Raw genomic sequence first — 22,116 nt, forward strand, 5'->3', positions numbered from 1 at the left:
ATAATGGAACTAATAAGATGTTTGGTCTCGGCCCCAAAGCCACATCTTTTATTCGTCTTTTGATTGTGTTCTACTTACCAAGTCTATTGTTGATTGACTTTCGATTACGCTATATAGTCATGTATGTATAGTCTTGACTACGACTGCCGTCTAGATTTTCCGGGATGCCGATTTTGCTGGAGTCCGGTGGCCCGAAAATGGATCCATTTTTTTTCCTTAAACAAAACTAGAGTTAAGGAACACTCACACACAATATGACTCTTTTCAGATTTTTGTGAATGTAACCTGTCATTTTCACTCAAATTTTCACATGGGCTAATTTTAAGGTAGTAGCACAAAAAATGTTTTTAGTTCAGCATACATGAGTAGGTAGAATTTTCTGTATATATTATAAAAAAATCACACTCCTTTATTTGGTGTACTCATACATTCTTGCTTTCTCTATTACAACCTAAATGGAATTTGGTTTGTGTCTATGTATAAAAACAATTCAATGTTGAAATATAAATATTCCAAGGGATGAGAATGTATCTATTTAAATTAAAGGTGTTCCCATTTCTTTATCCCTAAGAAGTTTCTATGATTTGAACTCAAAATGTATAATCAAAACCATACTACTAGCATTATTGATGAAAAATGCAAAGTGGTTATCTTTTTTAAGAGTTACTCTAAAAATCTCTGAAACTATGTGTACTTAACATGCAAATACACATTGAAAGTGGGATTCAGAATTTTCAAAGCCTTATTAAGACCGTTACTTGTTATTGAATCCTTAATGCTCATTCTCGTCTCTTTGGAGTATACAGCACATGTTTACTAGTATTTATTGGGGTCATAAATATGAAATTTAAAGTAATCCTTACAATTAAAATACTTCAAAATAAGTAAAATTTACTTTACAATTTTGAATTCCTTTTGCTAAAGAGTATAATGTACACATTTTTATTGTTTGGTTTGAAATTATTTAGATAATTCTTTTACAAGCATTTCATGCATGTGATATAAATAGTTTCTTTTAATAATGTAAAAAAAAAAAAAAATAGTCTATAGAATTAAAATGTGTCTATTGATTGAGGACCCATAAATAAATATTATGTTTTATAAACAGTAGTTGTAAAGTTTCATCTACCCAAACTTGTTTTGTACTAAAAAAATAGGTTTAAAAAAAGAAAACTGTATAATTATGGCCCCAATGACTTGTGGTACGCTTGAAATAATATTTAATCCTGGCTGGGAAATATTTCATGTGAACATTAACATCCCCTATTATCTTTACAAAGGCCTTTTTTTTGGGAAGTAAATCAAACTGTAATAGACAGTATATATTTTTATTATTTAAGCTGAACTTTAATGTACGTATACGTTCTATCTAGATAGCTAGAATAGAATAAACTAAGAGTTGTAGTAAACTTATTTAAAATCAATTCTCTTTTGTTTAAAGCTGTACTCATAATGCAGACTTTTGAATTTTGATACTTTGGGTATTTTTGATCTGATGAATTATAAAATAAAATTGTTATGCGAATTAAAAGAATCTTGAATGGAATATTTCTCAGCCATTCTGTGTACAAAGTGGACTTTGACTAACCTCTTGTGTGTCTGTCCTCCTATGTGTGCCTCCTTAGATGTGACGGTCCTCTCATTGGAGGAGAATGCCAAGAGCCCTCGGGCACTTGGGGTGCTGTCTTCTACAGCAAGGACCTTCGTACAGGCAGGCACCACCACAGAATTCACAACGCAGGTGTTGGGAACTACTCTAGGGACGACATACGCTCGTCTCCTCAGCACTGGGTCCAGAGTCTTCTACGACAACTCCCCAAGACCTAAACCGACTGACACTTTCCTAGTCTTTCCTACGGTGCTACCGAAAATCCCTTTGGATTCGACCAAAGCCAAATCTCCTGCCGAGAGAGAGGGTCAACAGACACAGTCACTGGACGATGTGGCCAAAGTTCAGGAAATAGTTGGTAATCATGAAAACTACAATAAGCTAACATTAGACGACCTTTTCGACTTGTCCGATACGAGGCAGAACGTTCAAAAGGTTTTGCCTCCAGTCGCTGGAGATGAAAGAGAGAATGTAGTATCGGTAAGAAAGGAATACTCTGTCAAGAGGAATAGTGAGATTAAACCGGCGAACGTAATTAAATCTAACAATGATTTGCCTACTTTTACCGTCCGTCATGAGTTTGCTCCTAGTGGATTCTCCTTGGATGACCCACAGGAAAAGAAAGAAGATGTCGCAAAACCAGGAAAACGAAATGGAAAAGCATTATTTAGAGGAGGTATACCGGTGAAACAAGAGAAAAAATTAGATACAGTGACGTACTTTGGATTCGCTGATTTCACGACTACGGTCGGAGATACAGTTATTGTATTCATGCCAAAGACTCCAGATCCTCAACTTGCTGGTGCTGTCACGTCCATCACAGGAGAAGCTACATTACGTCCAGAGGATGCGGCCATGCCGGTGGTGACGAGCATCAAAACGTTCATGTCCCATTCACCTGGAATGGCAACAAAAACCGTAACAGGCCACTCCTTGAGCATGCATACAACTCTACCAACAATTCAAGCTGATGCTGCTTTAAGAGAAAGCAAGGCTTATGAACCGGTATACGTTCCTCAACCTCCTTCTGAAAATGAAAACAGGTTTGGTATCAGTCCGTCATTTCCTTCTCCCGACTACAATGAATCCATACAACCGAGTATTGAAGACACTTCTGACGATGTGAAGTCACAATCCGTTGCAACTGAACCTTTATCAACATTTGCAACGACATCTACTCAAGTCTACAACCCAGCAACTGATGGTTTAGGCCTCCTTAAATCCATTGGTGGAACTGAGTCATTTAATGGTACGACTACAGTATTCACATCATTTGTTTTCGGCACTGTTATTGATGGTGCTTATAAACAATTAATACAATCGGCATCGAGTGTCTTGATAAATGTTGGAGGCGATGTAATAACGACTACTGGAGTTGGTCTTGGTATAGCTCCTAGTTCTGCGTCAGCTATATCAAAGTCTCTTGACAATAAAGACGTTGTTTTGGCTTCTGAAATTGAAACTACAGAAGGAGTTACTACTGAAGGTAGCTCGTCGGATACAACACAAAGAGATGCCCAAGTGATGTATCCTGAAGAAACCACATCCGAAAATGAGCTTTCTAACGAAGTCGATACTGCCCGAAAAATCGATAATCGAGGGCCAGAGCAAACAATAGTCCAAGACGAATATAATAATCAACAGTCCACACCTGGATACATTACAAGAATTGTTCCTTCAACAGTTTATAAGACATTTACTTATTTGACAACTTTCTTTATACCTGACGAAAATGGTGGTCAGACGACATCCATAAAATCAAGAGAAGTCACTTCTGAAGATGTTATGTACGTTACAAAATTAATCGACCCTGCGGTTGCAAGTACAGTAAGCCCTACAGTAGCACCTTCAGATATCACAACAGAATCAGTTATAACAACAACTCCAGAGGAAACCACCATTGTCACAGAAGAAGCTAAAACAGAAGGAACTACTCCGCAAATACCTATCACAAGTCCAGACATAACAACAGTACCAATGGTGACAACAACAGAAGAGGAAACAGAAGGAGAGGATGATAAAACTACTCTCTCCCCAACAACACCGAAAGTGCAAGAAGAAGAGGTAGATCTTATATTCAAAACGTTGTACACAACATACACTTACTTAACAACATTTTTCCAGGAGTCGTCCACAAGTGTGTCCAGCAGAGAAGTGGTAGTAACAAACGTTGTCACAACTACCCTAGATAATGCCTTTGCAGCAGACCCTGCTATTGCAGGGCTGTTCAAAAAAAGTCAATCAACAAATGTTCTTTCACCATCAGAAATTGTGGATGTTGTTCCTACGAGTGTGGGAATAGGAAGGCCCACAACTAAGTACTTTGATGATTCGGATGCTATTGACGATGATCACCTTTTTGCTTCAACACTGGAATCTGTAGATGTAATAAAGGAGCTGCAAAGTGCAACCCCAAGTCTGGACAGTGTAAACGAGATAAATGAAGATGGATATAAAACATTTTACACTACATATACATATTTCACAACTGTATTTGTTGATGGTGAAACAGAGGTTGAAAGCAGAACAGAAGTTTATACAAATATTGTTACACCAAGTGGAGTAATATCCAATATTAAACCTACCTCACAGGTTCAGCTTTTTAGCTCAGATTATGTATCGGTGTTGCCTGACGAACAAGTGGAATCACCAGAAGATTTGCCAGAAGCCAACACAGTCTTGTCACTAAAAGCAAGTCCAACAAGAGTCTATGATAAAACTATTTTGAGGCCTAAAGTAAAAGACAATGAGGTTGCACCAGTATCTGAGTCTTATTATGGACAAATAGGCATTCAAGCGTCAAATGTTGATGATGCTTACAAATACGACACCACAATGTCTCGTGGTCATCCAAGCAATAAAGATTCAACGACAAACCAAGAAGATGATGATCAAAGTGACAAAGAGCTTTCAAAGGAGGAAAAATTACTTTTAGGAATTTCCTCACCTCAAGATTCAGATGTTCTCCAAACTGTTGTAGTGGATGTCACTAGTAGTAGTTCCGGTGGAAGTAGAAAAGTATACAGAGAGAGCTATGATGACCCTGACGATCAAATAACTTCAGAGAGTAACACAGAAGAAATCGAGCCATCTTTTTCACCGACAATATTGTTGCAAACCAGTTACACCACTTTTACCTACTTCACAACGGTCTATAAGGGCACAACTAGTGATGTCATCAGTAGGCTGGACACAGTCACAAATGTTGTAACTGAGACACTGGGACCATCAGATATTGAAGAATCACTAAGTCCAGAGGAAGCAACGCTTCCTATAACTTACTTTACTACTTTTACGTATTGGACTACATTGTATAAAGATGGAAGTACTATGGTGACAAGCAGAGAGGAAACAGTTTCAAATATTGTAACGCCTGCAATAGAAGATATGGAGAAAACAGAAAGTATTAAAATAACTCCGACCACAGAAAGAAAGCTCGTTCTTCCAACCGTTCTCACCTCTATAGTTGGTGAAAATTCTGTTGACTCCACATTGGAGCCCAAGCAGCTTGATTCTAGTGGAACAGAAACAACAACAGATCCAATAGTTATAACACCATCGCCTACTACCCCAGGTAACTTTCCAGACAGAATAAGTGGCGATAACAATGATGAAGTCAAGATAAATTATAAAGAAAATTCTACCACTTCAACACTCGACTTAGAACCAACGACATTTTATACAACCTACACTTACTTTACCACTTCATATATAGGTAACAGCACTGTGTTAAATAGTCGTTTAGAAACTGTAACCAATATTGTAACTCCTACAGCAGAGGTGCCTGAGGGTAAAGATATTAGCTCAACAGATTCTGATGAAAATAAAAATAACGATACTGTAAATGCTACTCAAAACTCTGTAGGCCTCAATGTAAAGCCAACAGGTCTCATATCAACAATTAGAACAAGTGAAGTTAATAACGGAATCACAACACTCTTATCTACTGATGTATTTGGAACTTACATTGATGGCTTGTACGCTCAGATATTGGAGAGTTCAACACAAATTGTTTCACCGACAGTTTCTCCATCATCAACCTCTGTGGTGACACCAGAAACTCAACCTACCGGCATAGTTTCAATTAACGAAGGGAAGATAGTTGATGCTGATGGTATCAGTACAACTTTTTTCACCACAAAGGCTATTGGCACTTATGTTGACAAATTGTACGCTCAAGTTGTTGAAAGCACATCATCGGTCCAAATAGATGAAGAAAGGAAAACAGCGACTCCATCTCTTGATCCATCAACAACTGTAGTTGGTTCTAAAACGTACAGAACGGGATTAGTCCGACTAGTAGAGGGGTCCATTGTAAAAGATAAAACTACAACCTTTTATGAATCAAGAGTTATAGGAACTTTAATAGATGGTAGGTATGCCCAAATAATAGAAAGTACATCTAGTTTCAAAGTTGAAATGAAACCAACACAAGTCCCTAGCATATCTGCTTCGTCAGTGTCAAATGTTGGAGCAATAAACCCAACTGCAACTGCATCAACATCGCCTTCACCAGCTGTTATTGAAAGCTCTATCGGTGATGAATCAGATCAAGATAATGAAGATAACGAACATGAATATGATGATGACAGCTCAAAAGGAAGAGGTAAATCCAGGCTTTCATTTTCTAGTAGAAAGAAAACTTTTACTCCTGTTATAAGACCTTTTGCTTCGAGGCCACGTCCGACATTTTTACCAAAAAAGAAGACAGGAGACGTCGGAAGTGCAACAACAATTACAAGAAATGCATTCACTCCAACAATAACTGCAACTCCAGCTGTAAAGTCAAGTGAGAGAGGGTTTGGATCAAGCAGAAATAGATTCTCAGGTGGTCGACGAACAAGCTCTTCAAATGTTATTCAAGCTACAGCTTCTGCATCCTCCGGAAGAAGATTTTCTGGAAGACGAGGAAGCCCTACAGTTAGTATTAGTCAAGCATCTTCTAGCCAAAGCAATTACAGAGGAAGGTCAAGTGCCAAAATATCCCCGACAGCAACAGCTTCATTTGGTTCCAACTCAAGACGGGGATCCTTTAACTACAGAACATCATCAGCCCAGCGTAATTCTTCTCCCCTTGTTGGAAGTTCTAGATTTAGAATAAGACCAACAGTGTCGTCAGGGCCTGGCAGACCTCTGCAGACTGTGGCTTCCACTACTGAAGATATTGTAAATACAAATGACATTGGTGGGACAACAGTTGTAACTGAAGATTCGCTTTTCACTGTTCAAGATGAAGAACATGAGACATCGCCTCCAGTTACTACTACCGAATCTTCTAGACGAAGTAATAATCCATTACTTCGATTTAGAAGGCCTCCAATATTACAGCCTAGGTCAACAACTACGACCACTCCTAAGCCTTCCACCACTCCAGCTCGCAGAAGTAATTTACTTCGCAGACCTGATAGCAGGGGAGCAACAGCAACTACACCTGTAACACCCACCAGAAATAGACCTGTCCCAACATTTCCACCAAGAAATCGTCAAAGGCCATCAAATAGCCTATTCCCTCCAAGGGGTCTTTTGAGGAAGCCAACTCCAGCTGAAGAAGCCGAGGAAAAGGAGGATGACAAAATAGATGAAACTGATCAAAATGATGCAAAATTGGATGAAGAGAATGATTTTGCAGATAATGATTACGAGGGTTCTGAACATTCGGAGTCCCAGCATTCAAATGAAACAACACCCATTTCAACCACAGAATCAACAAAAACAGACCGTAGAGGTAAAGCCTTAAACACAGTTCAAATCAGACCATTCCAAGGATTCAGACGTTCTAGGACAAAAAGGCAAGCTGTTGAATATGGTACCAGAAGATATCAGAGTCGATACCAAAGACCAACATCTAGAACTCCATCCGTTGATTACTATGTGGATGATACTGAAGCACTTGTGCCAGAAACTCCCACAACTCGATCGCCAAATAGATATACACCTAGATCAAGAGGACAAACAGCACAAACCCAACCAAGAGTTCGACCAACTAAAGCCTCATCAACTGCTTCAAGAGCTCAATTTACTTTAAGAGATAAATCATCGTCTCAGTCAGCAAGGACCGACTTCAAAAGGCCAACATCAAGGAGGAGAACATCAACTTCCGAAACAACTACGGTTCAGAGGCCAAAACCTCCTAGGCTTAGAACTCAAACAACATCTCAACAAGACACATCATACAACTCAAGAAACAGTGGTAGAAGATTCACTAGTAGAGGAAGAACCTCAACTAGATCAAGGTATCGTGACAATACTGACTTTGATACATATTCTTTTTCCCCTTCCAGTTTTGATGGAACAATAACTGTTACACATCAAGTTCCAACAGAAGTTACTATTCCAGTAATAAATGGTAAGGTAACGGAGTACAAAAACGTTATTACAGCAAAACCTAGCTTAGAAATATTAGGACCTCATCAATACACTACAGCAACTGCTAAGAATGGAAATATAGTAATTCAGTTGACAAGTGATATAACAAGCACACTTCCTAATGGAGTAATGGAGGTTACCAAATTTGTCGTTTATGAGACCCCAACTACAAGTATCACATTCACACCAACAACATTAAGGGGGAGGAAAACGTCTTTTTCACATATTGTCCCAAGCACTGTTTATGACGTTAGGCAAGAAGTCAGTACTGTTCAACCTGATATAGCAGCAAATGCACCTCTTGCAAATCTTCTGTTATCTCAACTTCTTCTTGGAAATTTGAATCTTCAGCCAAATCCACAACAAATAAATCCTCTTCTGGGTCTACAAAACCAACAAGTCGTCCCACCAACACCAACAACAGAATTTAAAACTAAAACAACTACTTATGTAACAACTGTAACAGACCATACATCTACCGTTTTACCCTTGACTTTTAGAGGAAAAGAAATTTTGACAACTATAGTAGATAGCTCAACTCAAGTCATTACAGCTACTGAATATTTGACAGAGACTGTTGTTGTCACTCCCACTGCAGCAATAGCTAACAACCCTCAGCAGATCAATTCTTTGTTGTTGCCTGCACTCCTACAAGCTCAATTACTTTCTCCTCCTCAGCCTACCATTAACCCATTGTTGGGAACACTTCAACAACAAATAGTTCCGCAAGACATCTTGAATATCCAAGAAGAAAAGTTACAAGTAGATGAACCTTCTCAGAGGTTTGTCTCTAGAAGAAGACCAGTCGAAGAAGACGAAAAGACATCTTCAATGGAAGTTGAAGTTGATGAAATAGTAGAACAACCAAAACCAGAACAAAAAACACGGAAAAAGGTCAAATCTAAAAATAGTAATAAAAAGTTGCAAGAGTCCCCACCTCCAGTGATACAAGAAACAAGTGTCATAACCTTGTATGTATCAGGTCGAAGACCTGGTGATTTCAGTACTATATTGTCAACCGTAACTTTGGGAGAAGAGAGTTCAGTCACACTACGCAAACGAGAAGCTGAATATATAGTTGATGATATAGAAAACTACAAGGTTGAATCTTCAAAAATACCAGAAATAGGCAGTTCATTTTCAATCCCAGAAGATAACTATTTAGGATATTATGTTATGTCAGCTTTAAACGAAGTTCCTGTTGAAGAAAGTGAAGTAGAAACTCAAAGTTTAGAGAGTATTGTAGGCGACGTTAGCAAATATTTAACAACAGATCAGTCAAAGCTTAGGACAGAGTATATAATAGCGAAGCCTTCAAAGAGTAGTCAAGATCAATCAACAGAAGACTCAAAAGCCTCTCCATCAAAAATTAAGAAAGTTACCGGTCATTTTTTATCCAAAAGCCCCGCTGAAACTGCTCCAAGTCAGCGGAAAGGCAACCAATTCGATTGGAGCAAAGTAACAATAAAGAATACAGATGATTCTATTTTTTTAAGGCATAACAAATCAGTAAGAATCAAACGTCAGGTTGATGGCACAAATTTCGACCAACCAAGAAGAAAACGAGTAAAGGTTCGGGTACCAATCCAAAGGAGAATAAATATTGATGAAGACTTGACTCCGTCAGAAGCTCAAAGATCTCATGATGTTACACATCAAGACATTTTACAAACCCAAGATGTTCTTTCTAGCCTGTCAGATTTCGGAACTAAAAAGATAAAAGTCATAAGAAAACGTCCAAAGAATGAAGAAGTAGATTTTATAGAAACATCCACTGAACAAGCCGTACCAGCACGTAGACGAGTTGCGGTAAGAAGAAGGCGTCCTGTCAGTTCCGTTGAACCTGAAAACAGTTATGGTTCTCAAAGCAATTTTAATGATGAAAATATCCACAGTGCTGCCGGTACATTCAATGAAGATAGCTATCCATTACCACTGTCAGATACATACAATCAAGATGGTGGAAAAATTTATTCAACTGAAAAATTACCCTCAATTGAACCTGCGATTAGAAGAAAGAAGGTGCTGGTAACAAGAAGACGGCCAGTGCCAACACCGAGTTTAGTTGAAGCAGCAACAAAAAGAAGAGTAAAAGTTACTAAAAAAAGGCCTGTAACTAAAACTGAAGAGCCAATTACACCTGAAACCCCAGCAACAATATTCTCAAATTTTTTCTTGAACTTGCAAACAGATTATGACTATGAGAACCCTACACTGAACACCAATTTTGAACAGACAATTGACGACACAAACTACAATGATGAAGATGATAGAACTGAAGAATGGCAAGTAAATTCTGAACTAGGGCTGAAGGACGTTACTGAGGAAGTAGATGATGACAATGAGCCTCGTTTGCAATACAACCCTAACTTAAGTGGTCAAAACCATAACTCTGACATTCAAGAAAGTATTGTTTGGTTTTATGAACCAACAGATAGCATAATTATTGATATCACACCTACTGTGTCCAATATACCATCAAATGTTGCAACAGTCAGTAGCGTTGTCAAATCTGAACTTTCTTTTGCTGAAGATTATGAATATTCACAACCTGTTACTGAAGAGTCGAGGGAACAATCAGAACTGGAGAGTGTAAAGGAAGAAAATGGACACATAACTGGCAATAGTGCACTTAACTCAGCTGCTGAAGAAATAAACAATAAATCAATTGCACCAGATATTACAGAGTACAAAGTGTCCGAAGCTCCTGTTCAGACTCAAGAACATTTCGAATTTGAAAACCCGCCAAAGTTTGTTCGGCCAACAAAGTCTTCTGTGACAAGAAAACCTTCCAGAATTATAACTGGCTACCCTGGAACAAGAAGACGCAACCCCACAACAACTATCTCTACTACTTCAACTGCTCTCCTTGAGACAAGAACCTCCTCTCTTGTACAGTCTGAAGGACAAGAACTTTCAGTAAGCGAATTTATCCCTTCAGAAATTAAGCCAACTATTTCACAAGAAACTCTGAACACTTTTTCCCCTATAAAATCTGATGGTCTATTTACTTCAAATCTGCCGATAGAACAATCAATGTCCGATGGTTTAGAGGAAAAGGTACATACCACACCAGCACTGGTCGAACCCTCTCTCAGTGAACCTATGGAATCTGTTTCTCCTGAAATTTCTGTTACTCCTACATCCTATCTAACAACCATAGTTACTTCAACTAGACTCCGAACTTACACTTATGTTGTAACCCGAGTTAGTGGGAACGAAAGTATAATAACCTCTTCTACCTCTGTCAAACCTGCCACAAAGACGCTCACACTCACTATTCCAGTCCTGGCCTATACTGATTCAGGTGAGATTCTTCTTCCTGTTTCTTCTCTGTTGTACAGTTTAAGATCTGTTTGATTTTTGTTTCTTTCACCTCATCAATGTGGTATTTGGTAAATTGTATTATATAAATAAAGTTTCTTGTCTCACTTTCAGTATTATTTTACATACACATTGTAAAAACAATTGAATGTACTTTCAACTTTTCTAAACCTTTTCTGACATACTTTGATAGGTCTGGTGGTAATTGGAATTATGAATAAGTTGTTGAAATTTTGGTTTCTCAGCAAACATATCAAATTATATACATCATTTATATATTTTTTATGTCATTTATAAGCCTTTCCTTTTTGAGTCCTTGTAATTTAAACCGCTACTTTTTTTAATAAGTCTTGGCAATCTCAAACTTTATCCCTAATTTTAGTTTTATCAAATTTCCTATACAGGTAATTACTTTTACCTTAGGTCTCATGGTAAAACCTAGACCGGGTGCTAATTTTCTTTCTCATATTGATGTCCCCTGAGGCCAAAAATACCATCCGTTCAAATTCATGAATAAATATGTATGTCTGTTAGCAAAATTTTTTTACTTAAAATCATTTGATTGTAATCAAATTTGGTACAAACAAGTAAGTCTCCGTTTCATTCAAACAAGTTTGCAAAACAGCATAATCAAACTATGGGAACAGTAGGGGCCTATTATATGGGGGTTTATGGGATAGAAATAAGTTTTTCCATTTTCACACTTAAAACATGACATTTCGCAATTTCTTTATAAATTTGTACAGATTTAAAAAATAAATAACAATTTAGTATGCAATGTTGTACAATCAATGGTTACAGCAAAATTTCCAAAAACCCTAACTTTAAAAACCCGAACTTTAAACTTTAAACTTTAAAACCCTAACTTAATTTAAACATTTAACTTAAGGGCATATTCCAGTGAAAGCCCAATAAGTCAAATGGAAATTCACTTAGTCTACAGATTAGCTGCAGTGAGGGTATTTACAATTATTGTATCTATTTCAAAATATTCCAGTTTATATTTGTTTTTCTATCAAAATAACTATGAATTTTCTTTTTAAATGTTTTGCTTTGTCAATTAATCAAAACTTTTAACAACTCAGTCTGTTACGATAGTCAGTAAATGTATCAAGTAACTTCTGACGGAGAAAATGTAATTGACGCTCAACAGTTACTAACTAAACATTAAACATAATTTTCATTTTATAGAGTTTCCACACTTTTCACTTTAAAGCTTTTCTTGAACAAGCAAGAAAAATATGGGGAGGATAGGAGAAACATTTACACTATTGAGATTGTTTAACAGATCCGTCAATACTAGTACAAGGGTTGTTAACTTTTATTATAAGTTCACCTCAAAGGAAAGGATGAGAACCTCTTGTGAAAGTACAGAAGACAATTTTGTTTTTTTATAACGATAGATTTTGTTCAAATAGATTACAGCTTCAGTCACGGTAAATATTCTCCTATAGTGTTCTTTGAATTTCATTGTGATCTTTTCTTTGTACAATTTAGCAACAGCATTAGATGAAGGAAGGGCATTCCAGTTGGCAACAAAGAAGATGAGTAATGGGGTGGAAGTGATTGTGGCTGGTGATCGCACAACTATGCCAGGTCAAGACATTCTGCGAAGGCTACCCTCCAGTCTGACACGTCCAATCACGCTAGCTCCGAGCACACTCACAGACACGATGATGATGTTGCTTCCTCAAGACTCCAACCAGGTAAGAGTTTACACACCTCTATAAAAGATAACCAATGGATTGTACAATACTTTACCATTTACAATCATTAAATTCTCAACTTAAGTTGAATAACCTAAAACTGAAGAAATTAAGTCCCATTCAAATGTTAACAAGGCACTTTGACCACCCTAGATAAATTCAAGAGTGTAAAACTCATGTGTTGTTTTCTAGTTGATATGTGTTTAATTTTGAGGGTATTTCAATCCTTTCAAAATTTGGAAGAATATTTCATTGCAAAGGTGCTGATTTACAATACACTGAAATTACTATAACTTTGAAGCTACTGTATACAGTGTTAAATCTTTTACATCAAAATCTTCAATCTTGTAGGAGACTCAAGAGCTAGTAACTAAAACTTACCTGACAACGTACACATATCGAACCACCCTACTTGAGGGAGGGGAAACGGTGGTGTCCAGCCGAGAGGAGGTAGTCTCAAACGTAGTCACTGAGGAAAGGAGACCTTCTGTGGCAGTCACTCCAACACCTGTTACTAAGGTGAGGCACAGGGGTTGTAAAGCTACCAAGGGGATAAACAAGGGTTTTTACATTACCAAGGTGAGTCACAGGGGTTATTAAGTTAACAAGGCGAGACACAGGGGTTGTTAAGTTACCAAGGTGAAGCATAGGGTTTGCTATGTTACCAAGGTGAAGAACAGTAGTTAATAAGATCAAAACTGCTGGGCACTGTAAAAGTGTTTGGATACTGTAAAGGATAAAACACTCAAAAAGATGAAGAAATGCAACAGAAATTTATGGGGGACCTGAATACTGTATGTACTATATTAGATAAGAAAATGATGCAATGAAGTGTGCAAGAACAATAAATTTTTTAATTATTGTTATCGCGGTGTAGTTAAAGAATAGTTGTGAAAGCCAAGAGTATTGAGGTACATTGCTATTATAAGGTCTGAGTATAATTTTTTTTTCTTAAAAAAATAGTAAAAATAATTACCACTGCGAAAAAAGCATGGTGATTATTTGACAAGGGAAATTATTTTAATGTATGACAATAATCTGTGGAGAATTTAGATGGTTTTGAATGACTTTAGGATGAAGTTTAGGTGGTGTAGATTAATTGTAAGGGATGTTATATGAATAAGGTGTTTGCCGGTTATGAGGAGGATCATTGAAATAAAAGGGAGTGAGCTATGATTAAAGAAAAGATTTACGATAATGATTTTAAAATGTTGTGTATTGCTTCAACTATATGCTGAATAGTTTCAGCAATTTTTTATATATAAGTAAAAGATCATTAGGGTGAAATAACTCTAGTCAAAACGTTCATGTATATTCTCATTCCTTATGTATGCTTTTTCTAAAGGTGACTTTGACAGCAAGTCCAAGTTTGGCAACAGGGGTTTTCCATACAACTTACACGTATCTGAATACCCTGGTGGATGGGGAGATACCTCTAGTGTTGACCTCGAAGAGGGTAGTCTCCAACACTGTGACAGCACCAGAGGATCTTCTCCAACCATCAGAGCCTCCAGGACAAGACACCAACACCTATCTCAACACTGGTACAGCACAAGTTATAAACTAAATGCTATGACATATAAAAGAGCCAGTTACATTTATGCATAAATTATTTGTAAAATCAGTATTAATACAAGATATAATTAGGATTATCAACAGGTTCAAGAACTCATTGCAAGAATAGTAATTCTTAGTAATTATCAAATTATACGAATAGTTTAATGATATTCACAAAAAAAGTATTATCTTTATTCTAATGTTAAGAATTAAGTTTAGCTGCCAAAACACTCTTGCTATTAATAAGTGCCTGCCACAAACCGCCTTAGAAATAGTTTTCATAATTCTATGTACTTATAAAACAAAACTAAAGAATAAAGAGAAAAATCTGTAAACTTTGTTTGTCATTTTTTTTAATCTATTGGTCCTCGCCGACAAGTTTTGTAAACTTGGCGAGGCCATGCTTGTAATATCCTAAATATTGACCACAAAATCAGGTTGATTAACCTTGGTGGTTATTGTTTCGTGTGCTGTTATATTTCTCAATTGTACATTTCTATGTAATATTGAAACAATAAAGATTTTTCTAATAATAATAAATAAATATATTTGAATGTTTGCCAAAAAGAAAAGAAAAGAAAAAGACCACACTTTTTCAATAATGCTTTTTTTAATATTCCAAAAATGATTGTAGCAGACACATTGTGAAGTAGGAGAGGAAGGGGAAGTTTTGTAAAGCTACTAGCAATACCAAAGAAAATAGTTTTTTTTTTAATTGCATGTAATAACATTTACAGCCAGATAAAAGTATGATTTTGGCAGGACTATTATGAAAGGGAAACGAGTTATTGTTTCATTTTTAATATTACATGAGCAAATTAATAAAATACAGTACTTATGACATACTTCATAGTTAACAATAACTATAATTTTTAACTGTGTAAACTAATTATTTTGTTATTTGTTCCAGTTTCTTTCACAAAAACACTTGCAGATGGTGCAGACTTCAAAATAGTCAGTACAGAGGACGTGATGACCCAAGTTATAATCACTGAAAGTGATAACAAAGCATCCTCTGTCGAGATCAAACCCACAGCTTTAACAACAGATATAGTAAAGACATATTTTGTAACTTACACATACTTCAGTACAATGCTGGATGGAGAGGATACTATAGTTCATTCTGAGGTGGCAACATCCTCTGATGTAGTCACTGAGAAGTTTGTAATACCACCAAAAAGGACAAGTACAAATCCAGAGGGATCAGAAAATGTCAAAGAGAAAATTACATCCACAAGGGCTCCAGAATCTGTGTCCACATCTGAAAGCCCAATAAATGTCTTAGCCACTAAAACTTATCTTACAACATTCACATACTTCACAACCTTACTTCAAGACAACAATGGGAAACCTTCAACCATTGTCAGTTCAAGAACAAACGTTGTTCAAAATATTGTAACTGAAACGCTTAACACAGATTTGTTAGACTCTGAATATTTGTCATCCCTTCGAAGCTCCTTGCAGAGTGATGGTTTGCCAATAATTGCAACAGCAACTCTAAATGATGGGCAAAAGATGGAAATCACAGCATTTGGAGAACAATCTGTAAAACAGACTGCATCACCTGAACTATCTTCGTCCTTTGAAGAAACATCGTCTAACAACAATGTTATTACTGGTTCAACAATAATATTTTTTGATGAAAATGACCAAATTGATAATGTTACACCAACCACAACGAGGACTTTAATGGTGGATGTTGCTGGTCACACCAAAGCAAACCAACCCACAAATGCAGAAAACCATGAAACTACAGAACCGAACACTGAAAATTTGCAATCAGAATTCCTATCAGCAGCTGAGTCACAAGCTCTAACATTAACTTCTGGAGAATCGGAAGCGGATGAGTCTCAACAAACATATGAAACATCTATTTTAGCAAGCTCAACTGTTACAAAGAACGGGGCAACTATTATGCCAGGAGCTCAAGTGATAAAGTTTAAGGATCCAAATGGAAATGTGTCCATCATACCAGTATCAGATCCAGTTAGTAAGCACCCAGACGGAACTCAAGTCTCAGGAACCAACTCGGCAGTCAGTAATCTACTAAGTTTGGGGTCTCTGGGAATAAACAGTTTGAATGCCTTAGGGCCAGTGATCAATGCCATGGCTGGGTTGATAAAAAATAATCTAAAATCAGAACAGAGGAGAAGGAATGATACTTTAGGAGTAAATGCAAATGAACCTAGTGATATGCAGTTCAAAAAGAATCCTCTATTGACTTACGCTGGCCCAAAACCCCCACCAGCTCGATCACCAATATACATTCCTGTTGGAGGAATGGCAGCAGATTCTGTAGCCGAGGAAAGCCAAAACTTAGAGGGACATAATGTTTTCCCAGACACAAACCAAAGAAATAAACTGACTGTAGTGGTAGGCAGACCAACAATGGAGAGTCCTCTTTTGGCTGGAGGAATCCCTATCAGTCCTGGACAAGTAATCACAGCAAACAGTGACGTCATCATTGGAAGGCCTGCTGTTCATGGACCGAGGCCTCCAGTTCTAGACTCTAAACCATACAGGAAAGATGACACACCTATTGGGATGAAACCTCCACCACCGCCAAAACGCAAACCAAATTGGCCAATGAGAGATCATACTGGTCATTACATACCACTTGCTCATCACTCATCTAGAGATCCACCTCACCGTCAGTCTCTTCCTCGTGAGCCTCCATATAAGAATATCAAAGAACATCTTCAAAACTATGATACAATCAACTTCAATCCTGAGTTTTTTAAACATCCTGAAAACTTTAAAAAACATCCCTTGGCTAATAATAATAATAATAGACCATTCAATCGTAATGAATTCTTTATTCCTCCACCACGAAAAGAACCGAGCAATGTTAACTACCAACAAACAAATAAGCCATATTATCCTCCTCAACAGAATATTCCAGTTTACAATAACATCCCCAATAACAATTTTGATGTTAGACCAACTGTTCACTCAGATACCGAAACATTCAATTCAATAAACAGCCAGAAAGATCATGTAGGTCCAATTCAGCAAGCACCAATCCTCTTACCAGACAATACTGACTTTGTAGATCAGTCTTCTGTCAATCCTCTTCTAGTCAACATTCAACCATCTCAAGTGGCAAACGTAATAATACCTCACGGTAGCTCTACAGCATTGATTTACAGTGGGGAGCATAGTCAAAAGGGTGAAATATTCAATGACCCTTCTCCGTATCCTGATGCAGTAGTAGACCATGTGGTTGATGCCTTGAGTACTTCAAGACCTGCTCCAGAGGGAGAAGGTATAACACACGAGGCTAGAGTACCAATAAATACCAACAATCTGGATGTGCCAGTTGCACCTCATGGGATCAATGTTGCTGCTGGAAATCAACAAGTATTCAAACCTGACCAACAAAATCATCAAGCACATCGTCATGACCAAAATGAAAGAAGACCTATACCAATAAACACTAATAATAAAATTGTTAATCAAGACTATTACTTTACTGATGTTACCAATCAAGGCCAGGACTATGCTCCAGGTCTAGGAGAGTACTTAAAACCACCACCTCTGCCTCCGACTCACGGAAGACCTAGTGAAGATGAATATGTGTTCGGAGAAGAGCCAGATGACCAAGATGGTGGAGAAGTAATCCAAGAGTCCAACCCAAGACCACTGAGACCGGGTCAACTTCCCCCAGAGTTGTCATCTCATCCATCAACGAGTATGCCTATAGATCCAATCGATGATGATAGGAAAACCAACTCTGAGTATTATACTAACTATAAAAACAGACCAGATAGATTAGCAAGGCCTGAAGGAGACATTAACTTTTCAGTCGTAAACTCAAAACCGGTTCAGCTTGATGGTCTTTCAAGTATCAACAATCAAGCTCCTATCATCAATGGGCGACCTGGTGTGAATCAGTTTACTGACAAATCCCAAGCAACACTAGCTGTTGGCTCCCCAACAAAACTTAAACCCGATGGATCACCGGTGTTTCCACAAGAAGAAAAGGGAACCATAAATTCAAATGACAGACCGGCCAGTGGTAATTTCCTAAACCCAGCCCTATTTGCTGCTATTGGCATTGGGAATCATCATGAAGAAAAACCAATGGTGGTGGAACCAGTTTACTATGAGAATAAGAAGCAACCAAAACCGGTGCGTGATAACACAGTGGAAACCATGAATCTAGATGAGAAACTACCACTTCCACCTATGTTTGAAACACCACCACCACCTCAGAACCCTGGAAAAGTTGAATCCATGATTCAAGGTGACATTCCAAGGCCATTTAGTTCTCCAAGTCCATCTCAGAGTCAGTTTGATAGAACTTCTCAACAGGATGACTCAGTTCTTGGACTCTCGCCTCCTCCTCCACAACACATGTATACAGTTCATGAAGACACATCACCTCGACCTGTTCTTACTCTTGGAAATCCTCTAAGAAGGCCAATACTTCCTCAAAGAAAACCAAAGCCACCTCCTCCTTACAAGTTTGAAATCCCTCACCTTCAACCTAACCAAGAACCACCACGATCGACGTTGCCACCAAAACTTGAACCACCTATGCTTCCTGAAACATTGTCACCTCCACCACCGAAAACCGAGGAAGACTACTTCCTCAAAGCGGTGCAAAAAAGACCTACATCAAACGAAAATACAGAGCCACAACAGCAGTGGAATCCGCAAAGTGATTCAAATACTATAATAGTTCCACAACAAGACTCTATCAATCCAGTGCTAAAAGGGGTGTTGACTGTGGAAGAACATTCTCAACAGCCCGAGGTAATCACTGCTGATTCCAAGGTTGTACTGACAAACGTCATTAACGGTCACCGATTGAAGCCAGATGGAAACATTAAAATCACTGGATCACAGCCTTCACTACAAACAGTTGTTGTGGGTAAGCCTGTACCAGTACCTGTAACAGATATGATGCCAGAAATTATAATTAAACCAACAGCTGTTGAAACAACAAACATCTCGGCGGATTGGAAAGACGGATTTGTTGTGGGTTCTGAAACAATCTTAGATGAAAATCATCATTTTGCCACTCCAGTCAAGGATGATTCAAGACCAAGCATTAGTAAGAATAAGCCATCATCTGTATTGGTTACAACTGGGGTTACAACTATCTTTGGTAATCTTTTCACAAGACCAACAATGACAACAAAAGTAATCAAGCCAACTAAGACGAGTCAAAGTCACCATTCTGTGATAAGCGTAGTAGTCGAACCACGAGAAAATCAAACAAAGTCTAGTGGCAAAGTGGAAAATGTTAAAGAAAACAAAGATCACCACAAAATAGTGTTGACAGTTGAGGGTCTTGAAGATGAACTGGAAGAATCTGATGGTATAGTGACAGCTCCACCTCCATCAATATTTGTTGTTACTCACACTCAAACAACAACTGTAACCGCAACAGAAACAACTGTGGTGCACAGTAAGGGTCAAGAACCATCGACACATACCTTGGTTGTAACTAAAACTCAAACTTCAACGCTTCTTGACACAGTGACGGAAGTACACACATTGGTCAAACAAACAAGCATCTTATCAACAGTAACAACAACGATACCTCAAGCTACCTCGACTGTGTACACTGGCACTGTTGAAACCGAAGAGTATCCCAAAGTTTATCCTAAAGGTGATGTAGAAGTGGTTAAACATGAACCTGAGGATAGGCATGAAGATAAGCCAGCACATGATCCTCATGATAACGAGTCAATATTTGTGGTAATGACTGACAAAAAGTCTGGTATGGGAGATATCCACACTGTGCCAATCCCAGACAACAGACCACCTCCTGAGATCCAGGTTCCAGACGAGGCAAATGAGATTAGCCCAAATGTTCTGCTTGGAAACGTGTTCACCCACCATTCATCAGACTCTGAATGCAGACCAGAGTGCAAGGCATCAAGGAATGAGCTTTGCCAAAAGATTGACAACGTAATGCGTTGTGTCTGCCGTCCAGGATTTGCTAGAATGTTCCCAGACAGACCATGCAAACGTAAGTATACATTTTAAAATATGATAACTCTACCTGTTCTTTTTGAGCTCTGTTTTTTGAGTCATGTCTAAAACATTTATAATAGCTGTTTATCAATCACACCTATGTTAAATGGCGATAAAAGGTTAAGTTATTTTGCCTCTGTAGTTGGTTCTGACAGTATAAAATGTTGGTTCTCCACATTCTACTTTATAACTATAGGAAAGCTTTAGTTAAATTAATTCCAGCTTCTACTGTAAGGTAAAATTCATTAAAAATTTTTTTTACTTACATTGCAATTCTATTTTAATAGTATTTTAGCATAAAAAATTTTGATATTAATTGATCAGAGGAAAAGCAAGCTAAATATGTTCGAATAAGATAACTATTTTCTATGCACATAATGAAACACATCAGCACATCAAAGCATTAGCATCACTTTTAGAAGCATGACAAATTCTACATGAATAAAGTTTTTCACAGTTTTTTGTGAAAATTCCAAGATTAGTTGAAACAGTGTCATGAGGGTGAACATTTTCTAAATATTCAAATTTAACAAATAAGCCAAAATGTTTGGGTTTTTTCAGCAACTTACACGTACACCATGAGGTTGGTTCTGGACCGATATGGCAAGAATCATATCAGATATGAAGGTCCCTTGGAGGATCCAACCTCTGGACCCTACCAACGTCTTGTGGACGCCACAAGGGAAGGTCTGGACCGAATGGTGATGCAGTCAGACTTAAGAGACATTTACCATGGAGTTGAAGTCAGAGGTTTTGAGCCTGCTAGAGAGCCTGACAATGCTGTTGTTAGATTTTATGTTCAGGTACTAATACCTTAGATCTTTGTAGATATTATTGTGAATTTTCAAATTGAAATGATTATGTTATTAATTTAGTCCTTGCAGTATCCTTTAAGATATCAAACACTTAAAAGACTTATGTTTATTGTTGTCTAGTATGCATTAATGTACGAGTAAGAAGAAGTAACATATAACAGGTTTTTCACTCTTTTCCAGTTGTCTGACAACACGGAAGAAACAAGACTGCAAGATGTTCTACGCAAATCTTTGAGGAGTAACAATTACAGTCTTGGAGGCACAGAAGTTTACGCAGCCAAGGAACAAATTCAGTATTTGCTCGCTGAAGGTAAAAACAAATTAAATTTATTTGGATCAATTTTCCTCTTATATGAAATAGGGAAATGATGTTTGACGTGAAAATATTCATAACAATTCATATTACAAAATTCACTATCAGTATGTAAACTCATTGAATATAAACCCTACTCCATAAGACCTAAAAAGTACCCAAACCCAAAGTGCTATGAATATGAAATAGTTATTTTTGTAACTAGTTTGCTAAGTGGCACTTTGCTGCACACGAGAGAATTGTTTACGCACAAGCTGTAGGCGAGTGTGAACAGTTTCTCGAGTGCAGCAAAGGCAGTTTGCACTTGTGTTACACATTATATTTTTCCAACATTTACTTTAAAGTATATTAGTCTTTGAAACACTGTACAACACGTTTTTAGGTTAGGTTAAATCCAAACATTGAACGAAATGGGAAACGCTGCTCCAGCTGATCGCA

At 37.6% G+C, this 22,116-nt stretch overlaps 1 protein-coding gene across 2 annotated transcripts in view; it reads left to right on the top strand.

Annotated features, from left to right (window-relative positions):
* The window catches only part of LOC128998618 (uncharacterized), a 146,084-nt gene that overhangs the window by 104,126 nt on the left and 19,842 nt on the right, over nt 1-22,116 (top strand). For both annotated transcript variants that reach the window (XM_054424832.1, XM_054424833.1), the window contains exons 3-9: nt 1,626-11,282; nt 12,797-13,005; nt 13,357-13,524; nt 14,351-14,549; nt 15,473-20,545; nt 21,112-21,353; nt 21,546-21,675. In XM_054424832.1, coding sequence (XP_054280807.1) covers nt 1,626-11,282; nt 12,797-13,005; nt 13,357-13,524; nt 14,351-14,549; nt 15,473-20,545; nt 21,112-21,353; nt 21,546-21,675 — 15,678 coding nt within the window. The remainder of the gene's footprint in view (nt 1-1,625; nt 11,283-12,796; nt 13,006-13,356; nt 13,525-14,350; nt 14,550-15,472; nt 20,546-21,111; nt 21,354-21,545; nt 21,676-22,116) is intronic.

The sequence above is a fragment of the Macrosteles quadrilineatus genome, unplaced genomic scaffold (assembly GCF_028750875.1).
Source record: "Macrosteles quadrilineatus isolate MER2022 unplaced genomic scaffold, UCM_ALF_1.0 Scaffold_7__1_contigs__length_78375512, whole genome shotgun sequence".
Classification (NCBI taxonomy): domain Eukaryota; kingdom Metazoa; phylum Arthropoda; class Insecta; order Hemiptera; family Cicadellidae; genus Macrosteles; species Macrosteles quadrilineatus.